This window comes from Neopelma chrysocephalum, unplaced genomic scaffold (assembly GCF_003984885.1).
Source record: "Neopelma chrysocephalum unplaced genomic scaffold, ASM398488v2 Primary Assembly neopelma1_23, whole genome shotgun sequence".
NCBI classification, from domain to species: Eukaryota; Metazoa; Chordata; class Aves; order Passeriformes; family Pipridae; genus Neopelma; species Neopelma chrysocephalum.
The window spans coordinates 9,046,932-9,069,046 of record NW_020897691.1 but is presented as its reverse complement, the minus strand read 5'-3'; the positions used below and the strand labels follow the sequence as shown (position 1 = coordinate 9,069,046).

The 22,115-nt window shown below is 35.6% G+C and overlaps 1 protein-coding gene across 22 annotated transcripts in view; it reads left to right on the top strand.

The window, feature by feature from the left end:
• Positions 1-22,115, top strand: part of AFDN (afadin, adherens junction formation factor) — a 123,921-nt gene that overhangs the window by 34,635 nt on the left and 67,171 nt on the right. For 14 of the 22 annotated variants that reach the window (XR_003534772.1, XM_027686297.1, XM_027686307.1 and 11 more), the window contains exons 2-11: positions 1,255-1,450; positions 3,125-3,240; positions 4,745-4,908; positions 5,364-5,524; positions 6,528-6,685; positions 12,345-12,456; positions 12,834-13,001; positions 14,541-14,585; positions 19,851-19,945; positions 20,727-20,989. Coding sequence is in view for 21 of the 22 variants with exons in the window: in XM_027686297.1 (XP_027542098.1) it covers positions 1,255-1,450; positions 3,125-3,240; positions 4,745-4,908; positions 5,364-5,524; positions 6,528-6,685; positions 12,345-12,456; positions 12,834-13,001; positions 14,541-14,585; positions 19,851-19,945; positions 20,727-20,989 (1,478 nt within the window). In the remaining variant the exon portion in view is untranslated. The remainder of the gene's footprint in view (positions 1-1,254; positions 1,451-3,124; positions 3,241-4,744; positions 4,909-5,363; positions 5,525-6,527; positions 6,686-12,344; positions 12,457-12,833; positions 13,002-14,540; positions 14,586-19,850; positions 19,946-20,726; positions 20,990-22,115) is intronic. The other 8 variants (XM_027686390.1, XM_027686336.1, XM_027686372.1 and 5 more) reach the window with 3 other exon arrangements.

Below are 22,115 nucleotides of genomic sequence, written 5' to 3'. Positions count from 1 at the left end.
TTTTAAATACTCTTTTTCTTTTCTTCTTGTGAAGGTTTTCTGAATGAGAGAGTAGCTCCAATAAATATTTTTGGGTTCTTTGCTGTTCAGAGAAATGTTATGATGTGTGTCGGGATCAAATGTAGTGCTGGAAAGGGCTGTGCTTAGCATGAAATCTGTCACTGTGCTGGACACCTGAGGATTTGTCCGTTTCAAAGCCTTTGAAAGGCTTTACAACCAACTACCTGAGGGTGTCCCGCTAACAGAGTCATTACATTTCAAAGCTTTTGAAATTTATCTATTTAAAGGGGAAGACAGAAGCAATTATTATTAAACTGTAGAGTAAGCTTGGCAAAGTCAACTATAGAGTTGAATATCCTTGATTCCCCTTAAGTGCAGGGCCCCATGAGTGCTGGGATTTAAGCAAGGGGCAAGAGTTGGCCAGGTGGAGTCCACTGGGGAACTGAAATTTGAATTTGGAGTTGGTGTTCGGATCAGTAATGGAGCAGACAGTATCCTCCTGCCATTTGGTAGGTTGCAGAGTGAAGCAGAGGGCTCCGATGGCTGAGGAAAATACTTGACAGATTGTCATTGCAGTGGTAATGTAGCCACCTGGTTAACAGTTGCAGCTCCTTTCTTTACCGTGTATCGGTACTGGAGCTTTTCTTCCCTCCCAGAGTGTTTAGGGAGCTGTACCAAAGACTAACCTTTCTGAAAATATAAATACAAACAAATCAAATTATTTAACTTCTTGAAGAGGTGATTTCTGGGGCAAACAGATGACAGCATGACAGAGGAATGCATGAAGGGATGGAAAGAGGAGAGAAAAGATGATTCTTTGACTCCTGTGACATTAAATTGTTCTCTTTGAGACAGACTGATGTTCCATGAGCATAATACTCTTATAGACTTGGGATACAGAGACCTGCCTGCTATCAGTAACAAAACAGTCTTCAAGATGTATTTCTAGGTTTAAGAAAAAAAGTTTTTATTGATTCTCCTGACAATAGCTGAAATTTGAATACCTAAAAATTCGAGCCCTCAGTATTTCCAATAATAAAGAGTACTTAATTTGTTTTCGCACGATATTCTTGTGTTTTTAAGTTTATAGTGTCCTAGTTGTTAATTTTACTGTCATGAAAATTTTGAAAACCAGTGTGATATTTGAATGTCTTATATTTTCATAATATTTTTGGAACTAGTAAATAATAAAAGAACTCTGAACCTTATAATTGCTAGCCAGCACTCAGATTTTGTATTTTTATTTCTTTACAGGATCTGGAGTTTCATGGAGTAATGAGATTCTACTTTCAGGACAAAGCAGCTGGAAATTTTGCAACAAAATGTATCCGTGTCTCTAGTACTGCCACAACTCAAGATGTGATAGAAACTCTCGCAGAGAAGTTTCGACCAGACATGCGAATGTTGTCATCTCCTAAATATTCGCTTTATGAAGTGCATGTCAGCGGCGGTTAGTATTTATTCGTGGAGTCCTTTCTGCATTCTCACCACTGTCCTGTCTACCCCTAGCCAAAATATCTTTAGGTTTGCCCCCAGCTTCTGAACCACTTAAGACTTGAGTATTTTGTCCTTAAGTACATTGCTACTAACTGTTTTTTGAAGGGGTGGTATTTAAAAACGTAATTACATGTATCAGGCCTGCAGTTTATGTAAATTTTGATTATGACCTATTAAATGCTGTGCATGACATCCTGTTTATTTATTGACATTTGTGAGAGAGTTGCTATTTTTAGACTAGTATGTAAAGACTAAATTTATATTAAGAGACTAGGAATGTTAAATTGGAGCAGTTAAGAGTATATCCTCTGTTCTTTGAAGATGTGGGCCTTTGATAGGTAGCCTTATAATGCATATTCTTTTACTACTACATTGGGGGAAGTTCAACTTAGTAGAAGTTAAAACTTAGTTTGAAGCTGCTGTGTTTCTTAAACGGATCCTTTAATGTTACCTGTGAAGAACTTGGATATCAAAATAGCTTTTGGTACTGCTACCATTTGTCTCCTTCCGGCTGATAGTGTGTGTGGTAGAGACAGAAATAGGAGAAAATAGCTTTTATTTGTGCTTTTTCCTTTTTGTACTTCAGAAGCTTACACAAATGATTGAATTACCTTAAATTCTCCATTTGAAAGACTGAAAATAATTTAAGATCCAGAATGGAAATTTATTGGGATACATTTAAGTTTTAAAGGTCTATGAATGATGACTTGGTGTGAATTATATGGGATTAGGGAAAAGTTCCTGTGTCATCACTGGTTTAAACAATGAATAGTATGTGGTTTTTTTCTGCTTTAGGTTTCTTTAAAAGTCTGTTAGCACTGTATCTGTAGTCAAAATGAAATGGTTTGCTTTGCAGAGCAAGTTCCTGATGTTTAAAACATGACTGAGGCATGAGAGGTGCCTCAATCAGTAGAAGTGTTTCTTACTAAATAAAAGTAACTGCAAAGACATCAGTGTTTTGCTATGCCTAAGTACTGTCTCCTACTTCTAAAAGGGAGATCAAATGGCAAAACTTGGTTAAGTTTTTAACCACTCTTACAGATTTTTTCCATATACTTAAAATAGATGTAATACACTAAGCAAAATTTTGTTTTGTATATGTACATAATGGTTTTTTTTTGGGGGGGTAGGGAGTTGGGGAGGTTTTTTTGTTTGTTTTTAATTTTCTAATCTCATTTATTTTTGTGCAGTCTTTTTAGAATATTATTTCTCAGGCCACAATCAGACTGTGGTCTAATCTAAGTAAATTTAAAATAAGGAAAATTAGTATTTGGAAGTCTCATGAAGTTCTAAAGTTTGAAACATTGTAACTCTAGATCTAACTTCTCTTCCTGAGTGATAATCCTGTTCTCAGACTTAGTTCTGACAAAGGAGTTATGCAAGACTACTTTATGGGGACTGTTAGTTTATGTAAATAGACAGAATACACTTAGGCTGGTTGCTAGAAAGGGGACATGTATTTCTACCTTCCCAGGCTTTCTTTCTGTCCCTATGCTTAACAAAATAACATCCACTGATGTGTACTGTTAAGTAAAGTTTTTGGGTTTTTAAGAGCCTAACTTATTTCTAAATATCTTTGCTCTTGAGATACCAAGTAACTGCTACTGCTTTTTGGTTTTTTTTGAAGAAGAAAGAAGATTAGATGTAGATGAGAAGCCTCTTGTTGTACAATTAAACTGGAACAAAGATGATCGAGAAGGAAGGTTTGTCCTCAAGAATGAAAATGATACACTTCCTCCAAAGGTGAGTCTGCATACTAGTGGTAACAGCAGTATTGAAATGTGTGGGACTTGCTTATATAGCAAAACATAGTTTCTACTTTTTAATTCCTAAAAACAACTGCTACTGACAACCTTTAGTATCAGGAGTAAGTATTTTTAAATACTTAAAATGCATTTTTGCTACACAGCATTTTTGTGATCTTTCGGATGGCTTCTGATGCTGTGATCCATGTAGCTGTCTAGTATTGGAGCATGTAATGCCCAGAGAACTTAGACACTTAAACTTTAAAATTTTCTCAAATAGGATATGATGCCTATCCTGCCTCTTGCAAAGCCTTTAAAAGGGGAGACCAGAGGGAGTTAAATAACTAAAAATTGTTACCTCCCTAGGTAACAATCTGTTTCTTGAAAAAACTGATGGGAGACTGTTTCCTTTTGTGGAGGATTTTTTTGTTGTTGTTTTTTTGTTTGTGGGGAGGTTTTTTGTTTGTTGGATTTTTTTTTCTCTTCCAAATGGAAAATGAGAGACCTACCAACATCAGCCATACAAAAGTTTCCTTTGATATTAGTAATTTAAACAGCAAATTAGATCAGACTTTGGCTCCTGAAGTCATGCAATTATATATATTTTAGGTAGCTTGAATGCTTGTAGCTATGGAAAACATGCTGTTCAGTGTGGGCTATCTTAAGGCAAATTTGTCATCTTGGGCTGAGCACTAAATCTTTTGCTCTTGGAATCAGAGCTTATTAATTTTAAAAGTGCTTTGGGTACATGAGCTTGTACTATGTTTTTGGCTACAGGACACGTTCGTGTTACAGGTGGGGAGTTAATGATGTCTTGCACGACACGTACCAATGTTGCTATTCCTAGTCATTGAATTAAATGATCTTCAGTCTTCCTTCTCTGTGTTCTTCACTTCCTGATAGAAGCAAGAAAATTTACGTCTTCTTCCTCTCGTGCTCTTTAATGTACTCTGTCTACAAAAGGCAGATGAGCCTAGGATTACAGGTATCTTGTGTATGCAAGGAGCAGGAATTAGAGAAGAGAACACTGGAAAGACTACTCAGAAAAACATACCATAGGGGAAAAGTCCTCTGTAATAATTTTCCTTCTGCAGTTTATTCTGATGTGGTGTTCCAACACAGGTGTCTTGAAAGCAGATTAAGCACAGTGTTGTTATGAAGTATTTTTACTGGGAGGCAGAAATATGTTTTACAGCCTTCAGTTAATCTTTTGAGGCCAAGTAGATAGCAGGCATTATTCAAGTAAAATTCTGCTACTCCTTTACTTTCTTGAGTAGAATCAGTTCATACCTGCTTTGGAACATGATGTTGTATTTGCCTTCTCTATGTTATTCTCAAGAATATTAGTCCCATCACTGTGTAATAGAGTACTGTTGCCTGGAGTATTGTTTCTGTGTTTGTGATAATATGTCTTAATCAGATTCTTCTGGGAAGTTAAAACCAATACTAACTTTTCATTGGACTAAAATTGATGAAAGTTGTCTTAAACTCATTTATTTCAGAAAGCTCAGAGTAATGGCCCTGAAAAGCAAGAAAAAGAGGGAGTAATTCAGAATTTCAAGCGAACTCTTTCAAAAAAGGAAAAAAAAGAGAAAAAGAGACGTGAAAAAGAGGCATTGCGACAAGCATCAGATAAAGATGATAGACTTCTTCATGGGGATGATATGTAAGTGGAGTAAACTTATATTTTTAAAATTAAATTGTAGTTGTATTTAAGTGCATTAGCAAAAGAAAAAGCACGAGTTGCAAGCACATGCTAACTCAGCTTCCACATGCTTTGCAGTATTGTAAATCATAGTAAGGTTAGGGGTATAATGTAAAGTTTCTTTGATGCCTTTCCCCCCGCCCCCATCTTTAAGAGGTAGAAGGCCTCTTCTTTCTTTGAAAACTAGCAACTATCAATATTTAAATTGGCTATTTATTTCAGGTGAACATGGGTACATGAACAGTGTTAACCCTAGCAAAAGTGAAATTCACATAGAAATCATCTTCCGATAACTTAACTGAGGCTCCTATGTGTATGGATCCCACTGGCCTTCTATTCTTTGTGAAGTAATGAGAATATATGTGTTTTAAGCTGTTAATGAAAATTTTTAATTTTTATCTAAACTAACTTGGCAGTGAGAATTTTCGCCTTGCAGCTGAGGTTTACAAAGATATGCCTGAAACCAGCTTCACTCGCACAATATCCAATCCTGAGGTGGTTATGAAACGGCGGCGACAGCAAAAACTAGAGAAGAGAATGCAGGAATTTCGCAGTTCTGATGGCAGACCAGACTCAGGTACTTGGTTTTCTTCTGGTTAAGTTATAAACAGTAAACTGTTTACTGAGAGAATATTCTGAAGGCCAGCAACCCCTGTAAATTTGACTTAACTTTTGCTTTCTCCAACATTTTTTGCACATGGCTAATTTATCAGTGGTGAAACTGAATGCAGGATTTGTAAAGGTAGGATTCCACAGAAGTGTATTTTGTGATGAATGCCAGTCAAAGCTTTCAGTCATGGGCAAATTGGTGGGAGAGAGTATACTCATTGATCTTGCTAGCAGTGCTTAACTGGGAAAGAAGGAAGGATGGACTTTGAGAAACAGAGGAGGCCTTCTGAAATAATTGTCATTTATTGTAGTAAGAACAAGTCGAATGACCTGAAAGTGAAAATGCAATCAGTAGCACAAATAAAGAGTGTAAAGGACTGATTGTTCGGGTCTGCACAAAGGATTCTGGTAGATCTTGTGAATAATAGTGATTAAGTATTTCACATTCAGGGGGTGGGGATACAACAGCAGTGGTTGTATAAACATCATTAGAAAGGAACAAATGAAGCAGTGTTAGTAGTGATAAAACCTCAAATGCTGTATTCTGACCATGGAAGGGTAGTGAAGAAAGAGAGAGTTAGGGGTGTAGAAAACATCGTCTGGGGGAAATCTTAAATGAGCTTTTTAAAGAGAGAGGAGATTCTTGAAGGTCACAACAAACTTCCTATCAAGCTGGGAAAGGTCTGTTCTTCAGCCATTGTCACTGTTTCGTTTTAACTTCAGGTAATACTAAGCATGGTGAAACACTGGGAAGAAGACTTGATTACATAGATTAGGGATCACTGGAGTTTTTTACCAGTGGCAGTGATAAATTTATTTTGAGGATGTTATGTAACTTTTCTTGTATTAGTGGATTGACAAAGTGATTTCTGAAGGGGTTCGTTCTTACATTCTGTTAGAAATATAATGAATGACTGCATGTCTGTCTTTTTATTCTCTGGTAACATTGTTAATTCTGTTTTGTTTCCAAGGTGGAACACTGAGAATTTATGCAGACAGTTTAAAACCAAATATACCATACAAGACAATTCTGCTGTCCACTACAGATACTGCAGACTTTGCAGTTATTGAAGCACTGGAAAAATATGGTCTGGAAAAAGAAAATCCCAAGGATTATTGTATTGCTCGCGTAAGTGAACATACTAAGACAAAGTCTTCTCATGTTTCATATCTGTTTGGGTTTTTTTTTTGCAGTAGCTTCCGAACGAAATGGAATTACTCTGTTAGTTTAGTGACTAACTTTTTTTTTTTTAAATCTAACAGTCTAACAGCCTCAGGAATTCTCAGGTGACCTTTCAGGTTTTTTTGGTTTTAAAACCTAAATCTTCCAATCTTACTAAATTATTCCTTGCTATACAGGTAAATGTTAATACTGAAAGTAACATGTTTCTTTACTTGGCACTGCGGTTTTATACCACTAGGTGTGCTTATGATTCACAGATGTATAAACTAATAGTTGGTCCTGTGGATACATAAAATTTGTGCATAAAACTATTTCCCTGAACTAAGAGCGAGCATCCATTCAGAAGCAGAAGTGCTGAGGCGAGCTCCATTGTAAAAGGTGTATATTGTATGCTGTTGCCTTATAGCTTTCAGCAGTAGCTTACCATCATTACAAATCAGAAAAGATTAAACATTTAAGTGAAACTTATGCTTGTTTTCAGGATTTAATTATTTTAGGAGTCCCAAATGTTATAGTTGTTGTTTCTTAGAGATACGGCTTTAATCAAAAAGTCCCATGGGCAGTACTGATTAAAGGTTACAAACTTCTGACCATGTCATCTTCTCAAGGAGAATAGTGAGATTTGAAAACATTTGATCCTTGTTTGAGTCCAATTTTGATTACATTTTTGGCTATGACTTGTCCAATAAATGTGTATTTATTGCTCTTTAAAATGATGAAAGAATGGGAAAAAAGTTTGTCTCTCATCATATTGTGCTCTCTTTCCCTGCCCCTCCTCCAGTGCTTAAAGTGCCGCTGGTAAGCAGTAAGAAAGCAGTAAGTGCTATTCTCTGCACTTTGTAGCTGCTCTAAAGGATGTGGATATATGTTTGATCTAAAAGTTCCTTTCTGATTTGCTTTTATAATATCTTTCAGTAACCTTAGTGTCTGCTGTGCTTCTAGTCTGTAGTGGTATAATTAACTGGGAATTGATGGTGATGGTAGTGATTTTATAGTTTTGTAACAGTGAACTAATGTTAGTTTTCATTTTTTCAACTGTTTTATCTTCATTCTAGGCATAGTTTTAATGAAGTTCTGGACATTTTATCCTTGTCTTCATTGTCTTGTAATGTGGGTTCCAACTGTGAAAGTTCATTTTACTTACAGTAAAAGTTTGCATAGGTTTTTATTTTAGAGGGAAATAATTTTGTAAGTAATACGTTCTTTTAATGACACAGTATATTAAAAATTGATTCTCAGTTTTGGCTGCAGACTATGTGTAGTTTTAATTATCACAGTTATCTTCATACTGTGGGATTCATAAATGCAATTCATGATTGTCAGTCATTGATCTTTTTAAACAGGTTGCTGAATTGACATTCCAGTTTTTCTGCTGGTTTGAGAGAATCACAGCAGAGACATTGTGACTGAATTTGGAAGATAGCTTTGCTTCAGTCTGTTTAGTTCAGAGTTAGAGGACATCATGATGTATTATAAAATATTTGTGTATGAGGGAATTTATTGAACTGATTGCACACTTACCCAGGAAACTATTGAAAGTTACTCTTGTTGTAGTGGTGGTGTTCCCTGTTACCTCCTCTTATTTTCTGATCTTTTGTGGGGATGTTTAATATAAAATAGTCTGGAGAATGTTGCTTTAATCTTGGGATAGGTTAACAAAGTCTTAGCTGTGAAACAAAGTGATTTTTTTGGAAAGCACTTCTGGAAAATATTTTGTCTTTTCTGAGCAACGCATCTTATTCATACAGTAAGTTTCAGTACTGACATAAGTTGTGTGCTTACATTTACATTTGGAATATGAGTGGTCTTCACTGAGTAATAGCAGATTTTTTTTATAACTCTAAGTGTAGGAAACCTTTGTTTTGCTCACCATAAGTCATTGGAGTTGGTAAAATCTGCTTGACCTTTCTCAGTGCTCTGCTGATAAAGTCTTGGGTTTTAATATGTTAATCCTTCCTTTATTAATAGAGTATTTTAAATCTAACTTTTAAAATCTGGTTTTTTTCCAAATATTTTATGAAATTACTTTCCTAGCTGAAATCTTTAAAATACCCTAGCATTAGTTTGACATATTTTTAATCACCGTTCTCTCTTTTTGGAAACTCACAAATACACTGCTAAATTGGTCCAATGGCCATTGGTACTCCTTTTATATGGAAGTCTCATAGCTGTTCTTTACCCTTGGTAGGGCTTTTCCCGTTGTTCTTCTGATGTTACAGTTTTCTGCAGAAGTCAGATCCTGTACATGTTCCTATTCTTTATATACGTTGAGTTTAACTGTGTATAGTGGAACATTCAATTTCTTACTGGTTGGAATTTTTAAATCTTTTGTTTGAGTGGAAGATAAAGTGTCTTCAAAGAAGACTTTAACTGTTGACATTTACTTAACTATTAAGATGGATTTCAAGTTATAGGACAAGACCATTATAAGGTTGCATAAGTACTTGTAACAAAGTTCACTCACTTGCTTTCATATGCTGGTTTGCAGTGTATCGGGCTGTACCTCTGTGCCTGCTTCTAAAGTGCTTTTCTATGTCAGCAAGTAAACACACATTTGTTCCAGTGTGTGTTTTACTTGTTTCAGTTTGCTTGGTTGGAGTTTCCCTGAGTAATACGGGGTTCACTGCACATCTCTGAAGATGTCAAATTAATTAGACAGTCTTCCAAGCTACCTGTGCATATTCACTTAGGGCATAAGACTTCAGGCGTGCAGCAAACTAGTTAACTTGTAAAAGTAGAGTCTGGATTAGACTTCTGGTTTAGCATGCACTTATTTTTTTACTTGAGGGTAAGACATAAATAACTTTTTGTAATGTCAAGCAAAAAGATGCAGTTCATGGTGAGTAGGTTGTTTTTTTTTCTTTTTTTTAAGAAATAGTCATTACAGACATAAGGCATTAAATATTTTTAGCAAGATTCATTGAGGGTTTTTTCCGGGTTGTTTTATTGGTTTTTTGTGTTTTGCTTTGGGTTTTGTTTTTTTTTGCTAGGGGCATGTGCAGAGCCTGTGTTCCCAGCTTGTAAGGAAAATTGAGGATTAATTATTTATAATAAGCAGATATATTCAAATATACTGTAGATATGAGGTTTTTACTTAAAAAAAATTAAAATTACAGAAGAGCTTATTAAAGACCTATTATAGCATGGGATTTTCTTGTGTGAGACACTTGCTAAGGACAGATCTGATAACTTGATCTGTATATATTGCTTAACCACAGTAAGTATTTGAGAATTATCTTCCCTTTTTTATTCCAGCAAATGCTTTGGAAATTAAGTCTGAAGTTACATTTCTTAGCTTGTATTTTCTGCATGTTTCACTGCATTTTAAATGAATAGATACAGAATTGAATGACTTTATGATAATTTATATATGCTCATGAATACACTTACGACAAAGCACAGTGTATTCTTCCTAATTCCCTGTTTCGCATTCGTTTCAGTTCGTAGGCTGTCAGTTGACAACCTGCTTCCAAGAGATATGATCTTAAGCTGGTTTTACCCATCTGTATTTCCTGTGCAGTTGCAGAAGTCAGGGAAGTGTCTGTGCCTCATCTCAGCAGTCTGTATGGATGCAAATTCATGAAAGGATATTTAAGTGCATCTTTTTTTAAAATTAAAGCAAATCTCTACCCATGAGCCAAAGCTCAATCATAATATAGACTTATTCCTTCGTTTTTCCATTATTCTAAAATGTATTTTAGGAATTTCAGCTTTGTGGGTGACAGGATTCACCTAAAACACAGATGTTTTCTAAAAAGGCATTGTAACAATGAGAAATGTCCTAGCCTTAATAAGCTCAGATGTGGTATTTTGTATCTTTCTTCTGGTTAGGTCACATGCTTTTTAAAGTGAGATATGTCTGTGTTTTCGGCTCTTCCTGAGAGAGGAGAGGAATGGTAACTGGCTGGGAGGATGAGGGGATCAGTGCTTTTGTGACCCCTCTTCTCTGGCTTGTCTAGTTTACCATTGCTGCCCTTAAGCCCAACACCAAGAACAGATGCTTATCCAAGTTCCATGGCAGAAGTAATAGCAGGTTAAATTAGTAGCACCTGTGCATTGATATCTTATCTATTCCTCTGATTCACTGCATTTGGGATTTCTTTGCTTTGCTCCTCAGTCCGGTATTGGTCAGCCCCTGGTACACATGCTGCAGCATGTATTTCTTGTTTTTTAACTAGTTACCCTCTGTCTCAAGGGCTTTGGAATTTAAAAATTGTGGCTTGTTGAATAAGGCTTTAAATACAGTGTTAGCTTAATTAGCTAATCAAAATTATCCCGTAGGTATAATTGATTTTAAAATATGAGATGTGAAATAGAGTGGTTTAACAAGATAAGATTTGAATGTAGATGTGTTTCTGTTTCCCTCTGGTTTATACATTTTAATGTTTTCCTCCCTTTATAATATCTTGTCTATTTGAAAATCTAATTAAAGATAATTTAATTAGTCCTGTGTTTAACCAGGTTTTGCATAGAAAATGTTTTAGGGATTACATACTTTTGGTCTTAAATGTACTTGTTTCCTGCTTGGAAGAAGATGAAAGGATGTTTGAGGTGGATCTGTGAGAACTTGGTTAACACAGAAGTGGGCGTGGAGAAGAGGCAACAAATGAGTGGAAAGCCTCTTGAGGGCTGCAGCGTAGTAGGGTGCTGTAGCCAATAGCTGCATCGCTTCCAAAGGTGTTACCTTGGTCATAGTTCAGAGAGGGGAATAATTTGAAGCAGTTTGTTTAAAATAGAATTGTCTATGAATTTAAATAACATTGGTAGGATTACAAATGAGGGAGTAAAATACATTTTATTTTTTTATTCAGCTTTGAAAGATCTGTCTAACTTAGAAGGTACTCATGCACTGTAATACTTCCTGTCATTGTTATTTGCTGTGGGGAGCAGTAATGCATGAAATCACAGGCAGTGCCTCCTTCAGAGTCAGACTTCATGAATCAAGGTTTCCCTCTTCCTCTGCATTGCAAGGGTATAGCTGTTAAAGGTCTGAATAGTCTGTAGTTCTGTTCCAAAAGTATACTTAGTTTTGTTTCTTCCTTAGAGCTAGACAGCATGAAGCACTCGTGTGAAATGCTCCAGTTGTACCCTTAGTCTCTGTGTAGACCAGGTAAATTTTGGGTAAGACAAGGAGTCAGGAGATATGACACTGTCTTTGCCAGGTTGTGGTGTCATTTCTGAAGATACTTGTGTTGCGTTAGCAGAATGGGATTAGCAAAATGTAAGGCTGATTCCAATGTGTGAAATAATAAAGGAAACTTCAGTTTTATAACTGTCATCTCCACAGTTTGTTTTTTTTTTTTTTTTTGCCTTGGCTGTTGAGTTATTGGAGTAATATTTTTTTACTAGAAGAAGATCTTATCTGCCTTAAGTGTAACTTGCTTTTCTTTGCTTTTTAAATATATCTGGTGTTCTGGGAAGTGTGATTTAACTGTAGCAGGAGGCCAGAAAGGAGAGTTAGAAAAAGTCTTGGAAAGGTTTCAAGGTACTGAATTCTTTGGCCTTATCTCTCACATGCGGAAAAAAAGTAATCAGAGGATATACCCCTGAATACTCTGTTCTAATTATCCACTAACAGCTCTGAAAACTGACAATTCTTTTCTAGGTCATGCTGCCTCCTGGTGCTCAGCACTCTGATGATAAAGGTGCTAAAGAAACTATTCTTGATGATGATGAGTGTCCACTGCAGATATTCAGGGAGTGGCCTAGTGATAAAGGTATGTCCAAAAAGCTTAAAGAGATTTTTATGCCTGGGATCCGTGCTGTGGACCCCCTGTAAAGTAAGAAATTCTAACATATATTTTAGTGTGTTTTGCTTTTGGGCACCTTTAATGTAAGGGAGCATTAGAGTTATTTACTATTTCATTATGCACTGTTTGTAGTATTACATCTTTAGGTAGCAGAAAGGTTTTACATTTTATCCTGAAGTTTCTACAAAGGTGTACTTATTTCTAAGTTAAAACTCTTTTGAAGAAGTGTCAGGAATTTAGAAAGCTAGAAGTAATCCTATGGAACACTTGCAAATTAATAAATGTTGGTTGTGTGTTTGTTCACTGATAGTGTGACTCAAAGGATATATAATACTGTGTTTTAGGAATACTAGTCTTTCAGTTGAAAAGGCGGCCTCCTGATTATGTCCCAAAGAAAACCAGGAAAATAACTGAAGGAAAGCCATTAAAGGGGAAGGAAAGAGTTGACGGGTCTGGCTATGGCTCTTGTCTTCCTCCTGAGAAACTACCATACCTGGTAGAATTAAGCCCAGGTAAGAATTCTGATTGTCTAACAATCTAAATTACATTATTACATAGTCATTTGGATTTTCCAAAAGTAAGACTTCCATTGTAAGCACAAGGAAGACTGTGGGCAGTGTAAGTGAATGCCACATGAGTTGTTCTTCTGATGCCAGACTCTGAATTGGAGCTGTCTAAAGGTAGAGCTGAATCTTTCTGTAATATCAAAATTTTAGCAACAAATGTTTGGAGTGCAAGAAGAGGAGAAATTATTTCATAAGACTTTGTCTCTATTAGCATGATTGCAAGTATGAAGCTTTCAGTGTTTTGAAAACAAAATAAAAAAATCATTCAATCTTCAGCATTCTTTGGATTTTGGGCTTTAAAACTTGGTAATAAGTAAAATAGTTTAACATGTCATATTGTGATTTGGGATGGGAAACCAGAAAAGCACTGCTCAAATCTGATTTGTTTTACACTGACAAGTACACTGTAGCATACCTGGAATTTGGCAGTATTCTGCATGGAAAATAACATTTTTTTAACAGGACAAGAACATGAATTTTTAAATCAAACTTTAAAGTTAAACATTTTTCAGTCTATATGGAACCTTCAAATCACTGGCAAGGCTGAGTTTTATTTTGGCATCATTACAACTCTCTAGGCTGCGTTGTAATTTACAGTTAATTTTATGATCTAGGAACAGCCAGGAGAGATACAACATACACAACATGTGCTCTTAATTGATATTGTCTTCATGTTTAAAGAGTTGGATATGGACTTTCATTTTTGATGATTTAGTTATATACAGCTCTTTTTCCTATTAAATGTCACTTGGGTACACTCAGATATTTGAGCAAATGTTACAATTTGAAGTGTGGTTGTTTACCTTTTGAGAAGCAAGTTTGGAAATTGGTGCTAAAACCTTTGATCAGAACTGCAAACAAAAGGTTAAATTCATAGTCAAATAGTGTGGGATTTTGTGGATTTTTTTGTTTGGTTGGGTTTTTTAATCCAGATGAAATTAGCAGTGCACAGAATATATTAAATTTATTATTCTCTTCTATATGGTGAGGTTTGGTTTGCATATTAATATTTTGGATTCTTTTAATAGTACTTTTGATTCCTTGTGCTCTGAACTCTTACTCTTCGTGGAACGTAGTATTAAAATGTCGTGCTTGGGCAGTGGAGCAAGACATCCATTAACTGAGGGAGGAAAAACAATCTGAAATGCCACAGGTGTCAGCGCTGTGTACTAAGCCTTCACACATTGCCTCTGGGACTGATCTATTGTTCATGGTTTTCTTCTAACAGCTTGTTGTCCCTTTTCTAAACAATAAGGATTGTTTCATTCGGTAGCTTTGTAGTACTGATGTCTTTATATTCTACACAGTTTCTGAATTGAAAGAGTTTAATGCACTTCATCCTTATAAAGTGAATAAGTGTTGTCTGGCTACGGTTTCACCCTTTCCTGTCTTTTCTTTTCTTGCCCTCCTCCGCATGTTCTGCATGGTATCTGTCCTGCTGGTGCTGCCTTCACCTGGGTCCTCTGCATGTGTTTCTAACCCCAGGGAGAAGGAATCACTTTGCCTACTACAACTATCACGCTTATGAAGGTAACGCTGTATTTAATACTGTTCTCTCATTAGTCACTAAAAACTTCGCTGGCTGTAAATCTTGTGTTTCTTTTTGACAAATGAAAGGCTATCTTGTTTATCTTTGGGGTTTTTTTTTCCAATGGACTGCTTTGGTGAAGTAGTTACCTGTCTTGTCAGCTACCATTTAATTATTTGATCTGTGAACAAGCATCAAATTTATCATGAATGTGCTATCATCCAAAGAGTTCAATGTTCCATCTACGATTAACAGCTAAGTTTCATAGGGTGGTTTAAAAGCAAACAATGTTATGGTAGAAATAAAAAGTTCTTTGATCCATCTGCCTGCAGAATTCATAGTTAAAAAGTGTATTGGGTAAATGGCATAGAACCTAACCATGCTTTCCACTGTTTGACTGCATTGATGCAGTGGATGAAATCTGTGATTTTTGTGTGAAATAGTTTGGACCACTGGTAAAGTGACCTTACTTTTTACTCTGTGGTGTTCCGTAGCATCCTTTGGTACTTCTGCTGCCTGTTTTGTGTTGTTGCCTAACGTAAGTGGTGTGTATCAAAGATTTAGCCATGTTAGACTGTAGAGTCTTGCTCAGTTTTATCTGTAGTATTTGAAATTGATAATCTGACCTACCAATCATTATGCATCCTTGATTCTCTGTAGAGTTTAGAGTAATGTGCTGATACATCCTGGTTTGACCAAACAGACAAGAATACGAAACAACTTTCTTCATTGTGAAATGTCTTACCAAAATACCTTTTCCTTTTCTTACTTTTTTTTATTCTCAGTCTCTGCATTTTGTTTTCTAGACTGCTGTAAAAGTACTACATGTAGTAGTCCGTGTTGCTCACCCTTTCTTTCATGGTTGTGGAATACAATACTGGGGTTTAAAGAACTCTATTCAAACCTATGCCTCCAGTGCTCAATTCTTTGAATTGAATCCAGACTTCCATTTCATTAACATCATTATTCCAGAGAGCAGAAGAGTTTTATAAAGTGTGCTGAACTAAAAAGCGTGGATGGGCTCTGCAGGAACACTTGAACATTAAGTAGAAAGCTTGAAATCTGATTGTGTCTCACTGGAAAAAAAAAAAGACAATCTCTTAAATCTTACAGTGTGAAAAAGACGTCTTCGTATTCTAGAGTCCAGTGTATCTCTTTGGAACAAAGCACTTCAGGATATTTGTATTTATTATAGAAATAACTCCTGTAGAAATGTCCTCCTGTCAAAACGTTGACTGTTTATATTCTTGCAGAAAAACCTAGCCAGACTCATGCTTTGTGCAATTGTACAAATTCAGTAAGTTTGCTACTGAAGTTTGTCCAGTTTTTCCACTTCTCCACAGCTGCTGATGTTTCTGGTTGTATGACTGTTTCATTGACTGAAGATTGGATTCTGGATGGTAGAAGATGCACTTCAGTAGCTCGTGGCTCTAAATGTGGCAGTGAGCAATTGTCTCTGTATCCAAGTCATGAAATGAACCAATAAATTGAGATGAATCTGATAGTAATAGAAATAGACTGGATAGACTGAAGTGAGATTCGGCAGCACTTTGAATAGCTGATACTGTCTATGTTATCTGTGAATATGGTTGCTGATGAGTTCAGGGATGTTATTCAATCCTAATATTTAAAGGCTGAGAAAAATGACAAAACCACATTTTTTCAGGATGGGAGTCCCTGAGATCTTACAAGCCTGAAATCAAAATTACAAAGCATTTAAAAAAAAAAAGGCAAAGCCATAAAGCTTTCTCCCTGCTTCATCATAAAAAGAGCAACCCTGAGCTGTAAAATACATAGCAATGGAAGATGTGGAGGACATGCAGGAATAACAACTCAGAAAGAAGAATTGGAGGAGGTTGGAAAAGTTTGAAAGCCTTGGCTTTCAGCTAACCTTCTTTCTGAGAACAGAACTGCAGCATATGTGTAACACTTTTACAATTAGTTTGAAAGAATTTTGTTCTCTATTAGAAGAACAGTTTATAAAAAGGTTTTCCATTGGCTTTTTCTACTGGAAGTGCGCATCTTGTTGGAAATTTAATAGCAGAATTATCTCCTGAATTTCACATGGCATTTCAAGTCTGCCCAACCATCTCCTGAACTTATTAGGGTTTAAACTCTTAATACTGAGGAACTTGTGCAGGAAATATGCTTTCCAAATGTAGGTTTAACTAATTTTAACTCAGTAGGTGAAGTCCATTGTGTGACCATTTTTGTTCAGCTTTGGGCTTACTTGTTTTCTATGATCTGGTCTTCATCATTTGGTTTGGTCTGGTTTTAAGTCTGCACTATTTCCTGGTGTTGTTTCCTGGTGTTGATTAGTGAAATCAATTGAAATTATAATTTCCAGAGTAATGTAGGGCTCACCTTTTAGTGGTGAAGTAACATGTTTAAAATATATATCCATGAAGGTCAGCCTTAATTTTTTTCTGTTGTTCAAAAAATATACATTTGTGTTATGAATCACTGAGTTGATGTGCTTGCAGTGACTATTCACTACACAGGTTTTTTTGTAACACTACTATTTGAAGTATGAATGTTGACTTGTAACTGCATAGACCAAGTCATGAAATCTATCATCCTTAGCTAAGAACTGCCTTCGTGGACTGTCATGTGTTGGGAGTAGGGTCTTTGCCATAGGTGTGGCAGAATCCTGCTGCAGTGAGTTATGAGGGATACATTCCAAACAACATTTAGGCGAACTTTCAGCTGTTGAAAAACAGGGAATAAAACACTTTACGCTGCAGTATAATGCAGCATCCCTCCTGCATCTCTCCCCTAGAACAAAAAAGCCTTTCATCCTTTTTTAGAATTTACAGTAATTATCTTCAAGATTAAGAGACCTTTTACTGTAGAAATTGGCTTTTACTGGGTGGAGTATTACATGTGTGTTCTAAATTACTTTTGAGTAACTCCTTAAATCTTTATCATTTTTGTGGGAATTAAAAATAACATTTGTATCTAGTGCTGTTCTAAAACAAGGTTTTTTCATGTTACAATGGATACTGCATAGAAACAAAACAGTCTTAATATGCCTCAGCAGAAACACTGTGATACTAAAATATATTTCATATGTGAAAGCACATTTTTTGTGATCTTCATCTATATTGAGGATATACAGTGGTGTGACGTAAATGTTAGTAGAAACTTGGTACTGATTGATTAGTCACAAGTGCTGAACTCAGGAATGAGATCAAGAAGTTCTCTTAAATAAACACTTGAAAACAATACTTTATAATGTATCTTGCAGAAATACATAGGAATATTTTAAAGGTGTTGTTTTTTTCTTTTTAAGGTGTCAAAAATGAAAAAGTAGGGGGCAGTGGGAAGTATGTTTAGTATAGGGGTGAAATCACTAGACTGTAAAGCCTGTTCTCTAATCTGTACATAAAGAGCTTAGGAGAAAGTGCCATAAGAAACTAAGTACAAAAGCCCTAGATAACTAGCCCTGACTTTTATGCCATTGACTTTTTTGAAATTTCAGTATTTTTGCTTGTTGAATAAAGGTCCCTGCCTCCAAACTGAATCTTGTATCTTTTGGGTGCCAGATTTACCAAAGTAGGAGGTGGGTAGGAGGAGGAAATGCTTGATTTTTGGATTCATAAATAAATGAAAGAAGCTACTTTAAGTTTTGGGGTGTAAGCTGTGAGGAGACATAATAAAAATTCATGGAATTTGGTGTAAGCAGCCAAATGTATTCAGTAACCTATTACATGTCTGCTTTTGGTGACACTGAAGATGCAACCATATAATTTATGATTTAACATTGTTAAGTATTAAAAACTGCACACAGTTCAAATTGCTGAAGATACTGCATTATCATTACCTTTTTTGGGGTACAGTGATATTAAATGTATGCCTCTCTAGACTCAAATACAAGGTTTTAATAAAAGGCTTATCCCTGTACCTGAAAAATGTTTAGAGGAGGGAGTGCTCTTATGATTAATGCTTCTTTTAGGATGGATGACATACTAATGTAACGGCAGTGATTCTGTGTTCAGTAACTGGATATTACTGTAGTATCAGCACTTCACTTTCGTATTTACAGTACCAGTCTATGGACTATCTGTGCCTGGTGTCTTTATGTCCTGATAGCATCCCAACAACCCCAGAAGAAGCTTACTACTACCATTTTATGGTTAAATGACTTGCATTCTGATTTTAATAAACAGATCCTGGTAGTAATGCTGGGATTCTGCTACTGGATTTATGGAGGTTTTGTTTATATTGACTTTCATTTAAAGACTTGAAGATGACTAGTATCCTACCACAGACAGTGTCACTGTATGTGCCATGGCTTTAATAGTGTTCTCTAATGCTTTTTGGGGGATGAGTTGAAGTCATTGTTCATATCCACAGATAAGACATTCTTTGTCTTGCAGCCTCCCTTTTTTACATCTTTGCTTTGGAGAAGAGATTGGAGAGAAGTCAGAAGTGACAGTATTACTTCAGTAGCTGATAGTATTTAAAGTTGTAGGATTTTCTGGGAAGCAGGGAGGATTTGTATGTACGCCAAAACCCATTTGTGTTAGCCTGTGAAGGCACCAGCTAAAATCATGTACACTTTATGTCCAGTGTATCTTGTGAAATTTTATTCTACTTGGACAGTGTGTACTTCTGGGGGGAGTAGGAAAATGAACTTTATTGTTTACCTCATTTTCTGTGAGATGAAAATATAGGTCAATGGGACTATAAAGATAAGGCCAGAAGTGCTAAAGTCCTATATATTAAGACTAAAGCTGTTGTAAGTAAACATTCTGTAAGATTCTCTTTTAATATTGGTCTAGTTCAGTATCTGATGAATTGGAAAGAGTTTGGTATGTGGACCTTTTGACAGTAGATATTGCTGATAATCTGTACTTCAGTAAGGTCAATAAATTCTATTATTATAGAGATCTGCAGGTAATTTATTTTCCTAATCTTTAAACCCATTCTGGTATACCCATATAAAACGTTAGAGTTTAACAAAAATTGTATTGTTCAAACTACTAGGAAATAGAGAAGGTTTTTCAAAGTATGTTCAGAATAGTAGTTCTTGATTACTTTATTCTTTGCATTTGTGGAAAACAGCTGCTCCAAGTAGGCTCTGTCTACTTTCAGTGTTCTTGGATTATGATGAAAAACTAAGTTCCCAACAAATCTTGAAAGGATGTCACTCAGGTTTTTTGTGAACATTGCTATTCTGAATTAAATTGCAAAAATGTAGAAATATTGTGTGAATATTTGAACTTTAATAACTTGCAAATTAATATTTATGACTTGCTGTACAGATGGTTCTGACTCCAGAGATAAGCCAAAGCTCTATCGTCTACAATTAAGTGTCACTGAAGTTGGAACTGAAAAGTTTGATGACAATTCTATTCAGGTATGGAAAAAAGCAGACTCACGTGACAGTACTGATCTGATCTGCGGTGTGTAATGTGTAATTGTGGGAACTAGTAAAATATGCTATAAATATACCCTTCAAAGCTAGAAGGGTAAAATATTGCTGCAGTTTCATATTAATTCATTATATTAGTCATATTAATGGTCATAACTATCTGAATTTATTTCCTTTCTTGTGTTAAGAGAAGGGTTTTATTATTTTAAGTAAGGTCTTTATAATTTAAGGATTTTATTATTCGAAATGGGTTTTTTTGTTTCATAACTGGGTCAAATGGTGCATATCAGTGTTATTGTAATTGCTTAATGGCTTTCAAGTCCTACTCTCAATCCCTTTGAGGTAGAATTTCTTAAGTGTATAAAATAAGCATATATATGTGAAGTTCATGACAAGGACTCTCTTATAGCACCCTGGGTCCATGTCAGTGCAGTTAATTGACTTGTAATTACTTGCATTGTGAGATTTCACATCAAAACAGCAAGTGGAAGAAAACAGTCTGAACAGTATATGACCAAAAAAGTGAAAAACTTTTTAAGGGATTTCTGCTGCGCATGTTAGTTAAATGTGTGTTTTATTTTCTTCTTGCAATGAAAAATGAAGTGAAACTCAATAATGATAGTACCACTCATGTATGTGAAATTCGTAAGCAAGCAAAGTTAAATTACTAGTCTGTAAATAGGGTAAGCTACAGCTCAGTCTCTTTATTTTAATTTCTGATGCAGTATAATTTAATTTATTCTATTTTAATTAATTCTATTCCCAGTTATTTGGTCCAGGAATTCAGCCTCATCATTGTGACCTCACTAATATGGATGGAGTTGTTACTGTAACCCCGAGAAGCATTGATGCTGAAACCTATGTGGAAGGTCAGCGTATTTCAGAAACCACCATGCTGCAAAGTGGAATGAAGGTTCAGTTTGGGTCATCTCATGTATTTAAGTTTGTGGATCCTACTCAGGACCATATTATTTCCAAAAGACCTACTGATGCAAGTCTTATGGTCAAAGGCCCAAGACACAAAACTGGGTGAGTAAAATTTATTTTCTTCCCACTGAGGTGAGGAGGTGAGCCTTGGAAAAAAATAGAGAATTAGTGCATTATAAATGGCCTGTGACTAGAGTATGACTTAAAAGCAACTACTCAGAACTCATTTAAAGTGTTAAATATATAATTTGAATACTTGAGCTCCACCTTGTGATTTTATTTAGGATTAGCAAGTGTCTTTTCATTATGGAGTATTCAAACAAGTTTTCCTCATGCTCACTCCTCTTCCTCATGTTAAATACTTTAATGTATTTCAAAATTCATCCAACCTTTGTGATAAGTAAAGAATTTGCTGAATGTTTTCAGAGAGCTTGGTTTTTGTTTTTTCTCAGATAACTTTTAAAATTCCACTAGAAGGACCTGGAAATGAAGTAATCATGAAATAAAACTATTAAGATAGGGAACTAAATGTCTCAATATAGCAACCTCTTTTTACAGTGCGATTACTTATGTTCTAGTTCCTGTGTCGCAAGGACTAACAGTCCAGAAGTCCACCCTGTTGTTTTTCTGTATATTCATATTTTTGATAGGTGCATAATAAAAATAGTGATTGTAGATTTAGTGACTTGTAGGGGTTCAGGTGTTTTCTTCAGTGGCTACAGAAATAATCAGAAGAAACAATCTTAAAATGATTTTGTATAGCAGGGGAAAAAAACAACATAGCTCTCATCTTCTCTGGGTCCAAATGAGGCTACTATTGCTGCTATACACATTATTGTATAATGTGGTTTTGAAAAGAAACAAATTGGCTTGGAGATAAGTGAGAGAAAGATATCTAGGAAAAGAAGCTTATCTGCTGAGTTAATATAGGTGTATGTTTTAACCATTATTATTTTTTCTCCACTTTATTTTCACGTGGAAGGATACTGTATGCTTGCTGTAGGACCTGTCTGCAGGAAGACCTCCAGCCATTTAGCTGTCCTGTAATATTCGTACTTAAATCCTGAGTTCATTCTGCATTTAGCCTGCAGATCAATAAATAAATGGTCTTGCGGGTTTACATAGTCAACTGCAAAGCACTGTGTTACTGCAGAGCTTTATCTGGACAGTAAAATCTATGGCAAAAGGCTATTGCAACTTGAACAACTAAATACTTTTTAAAATCTTT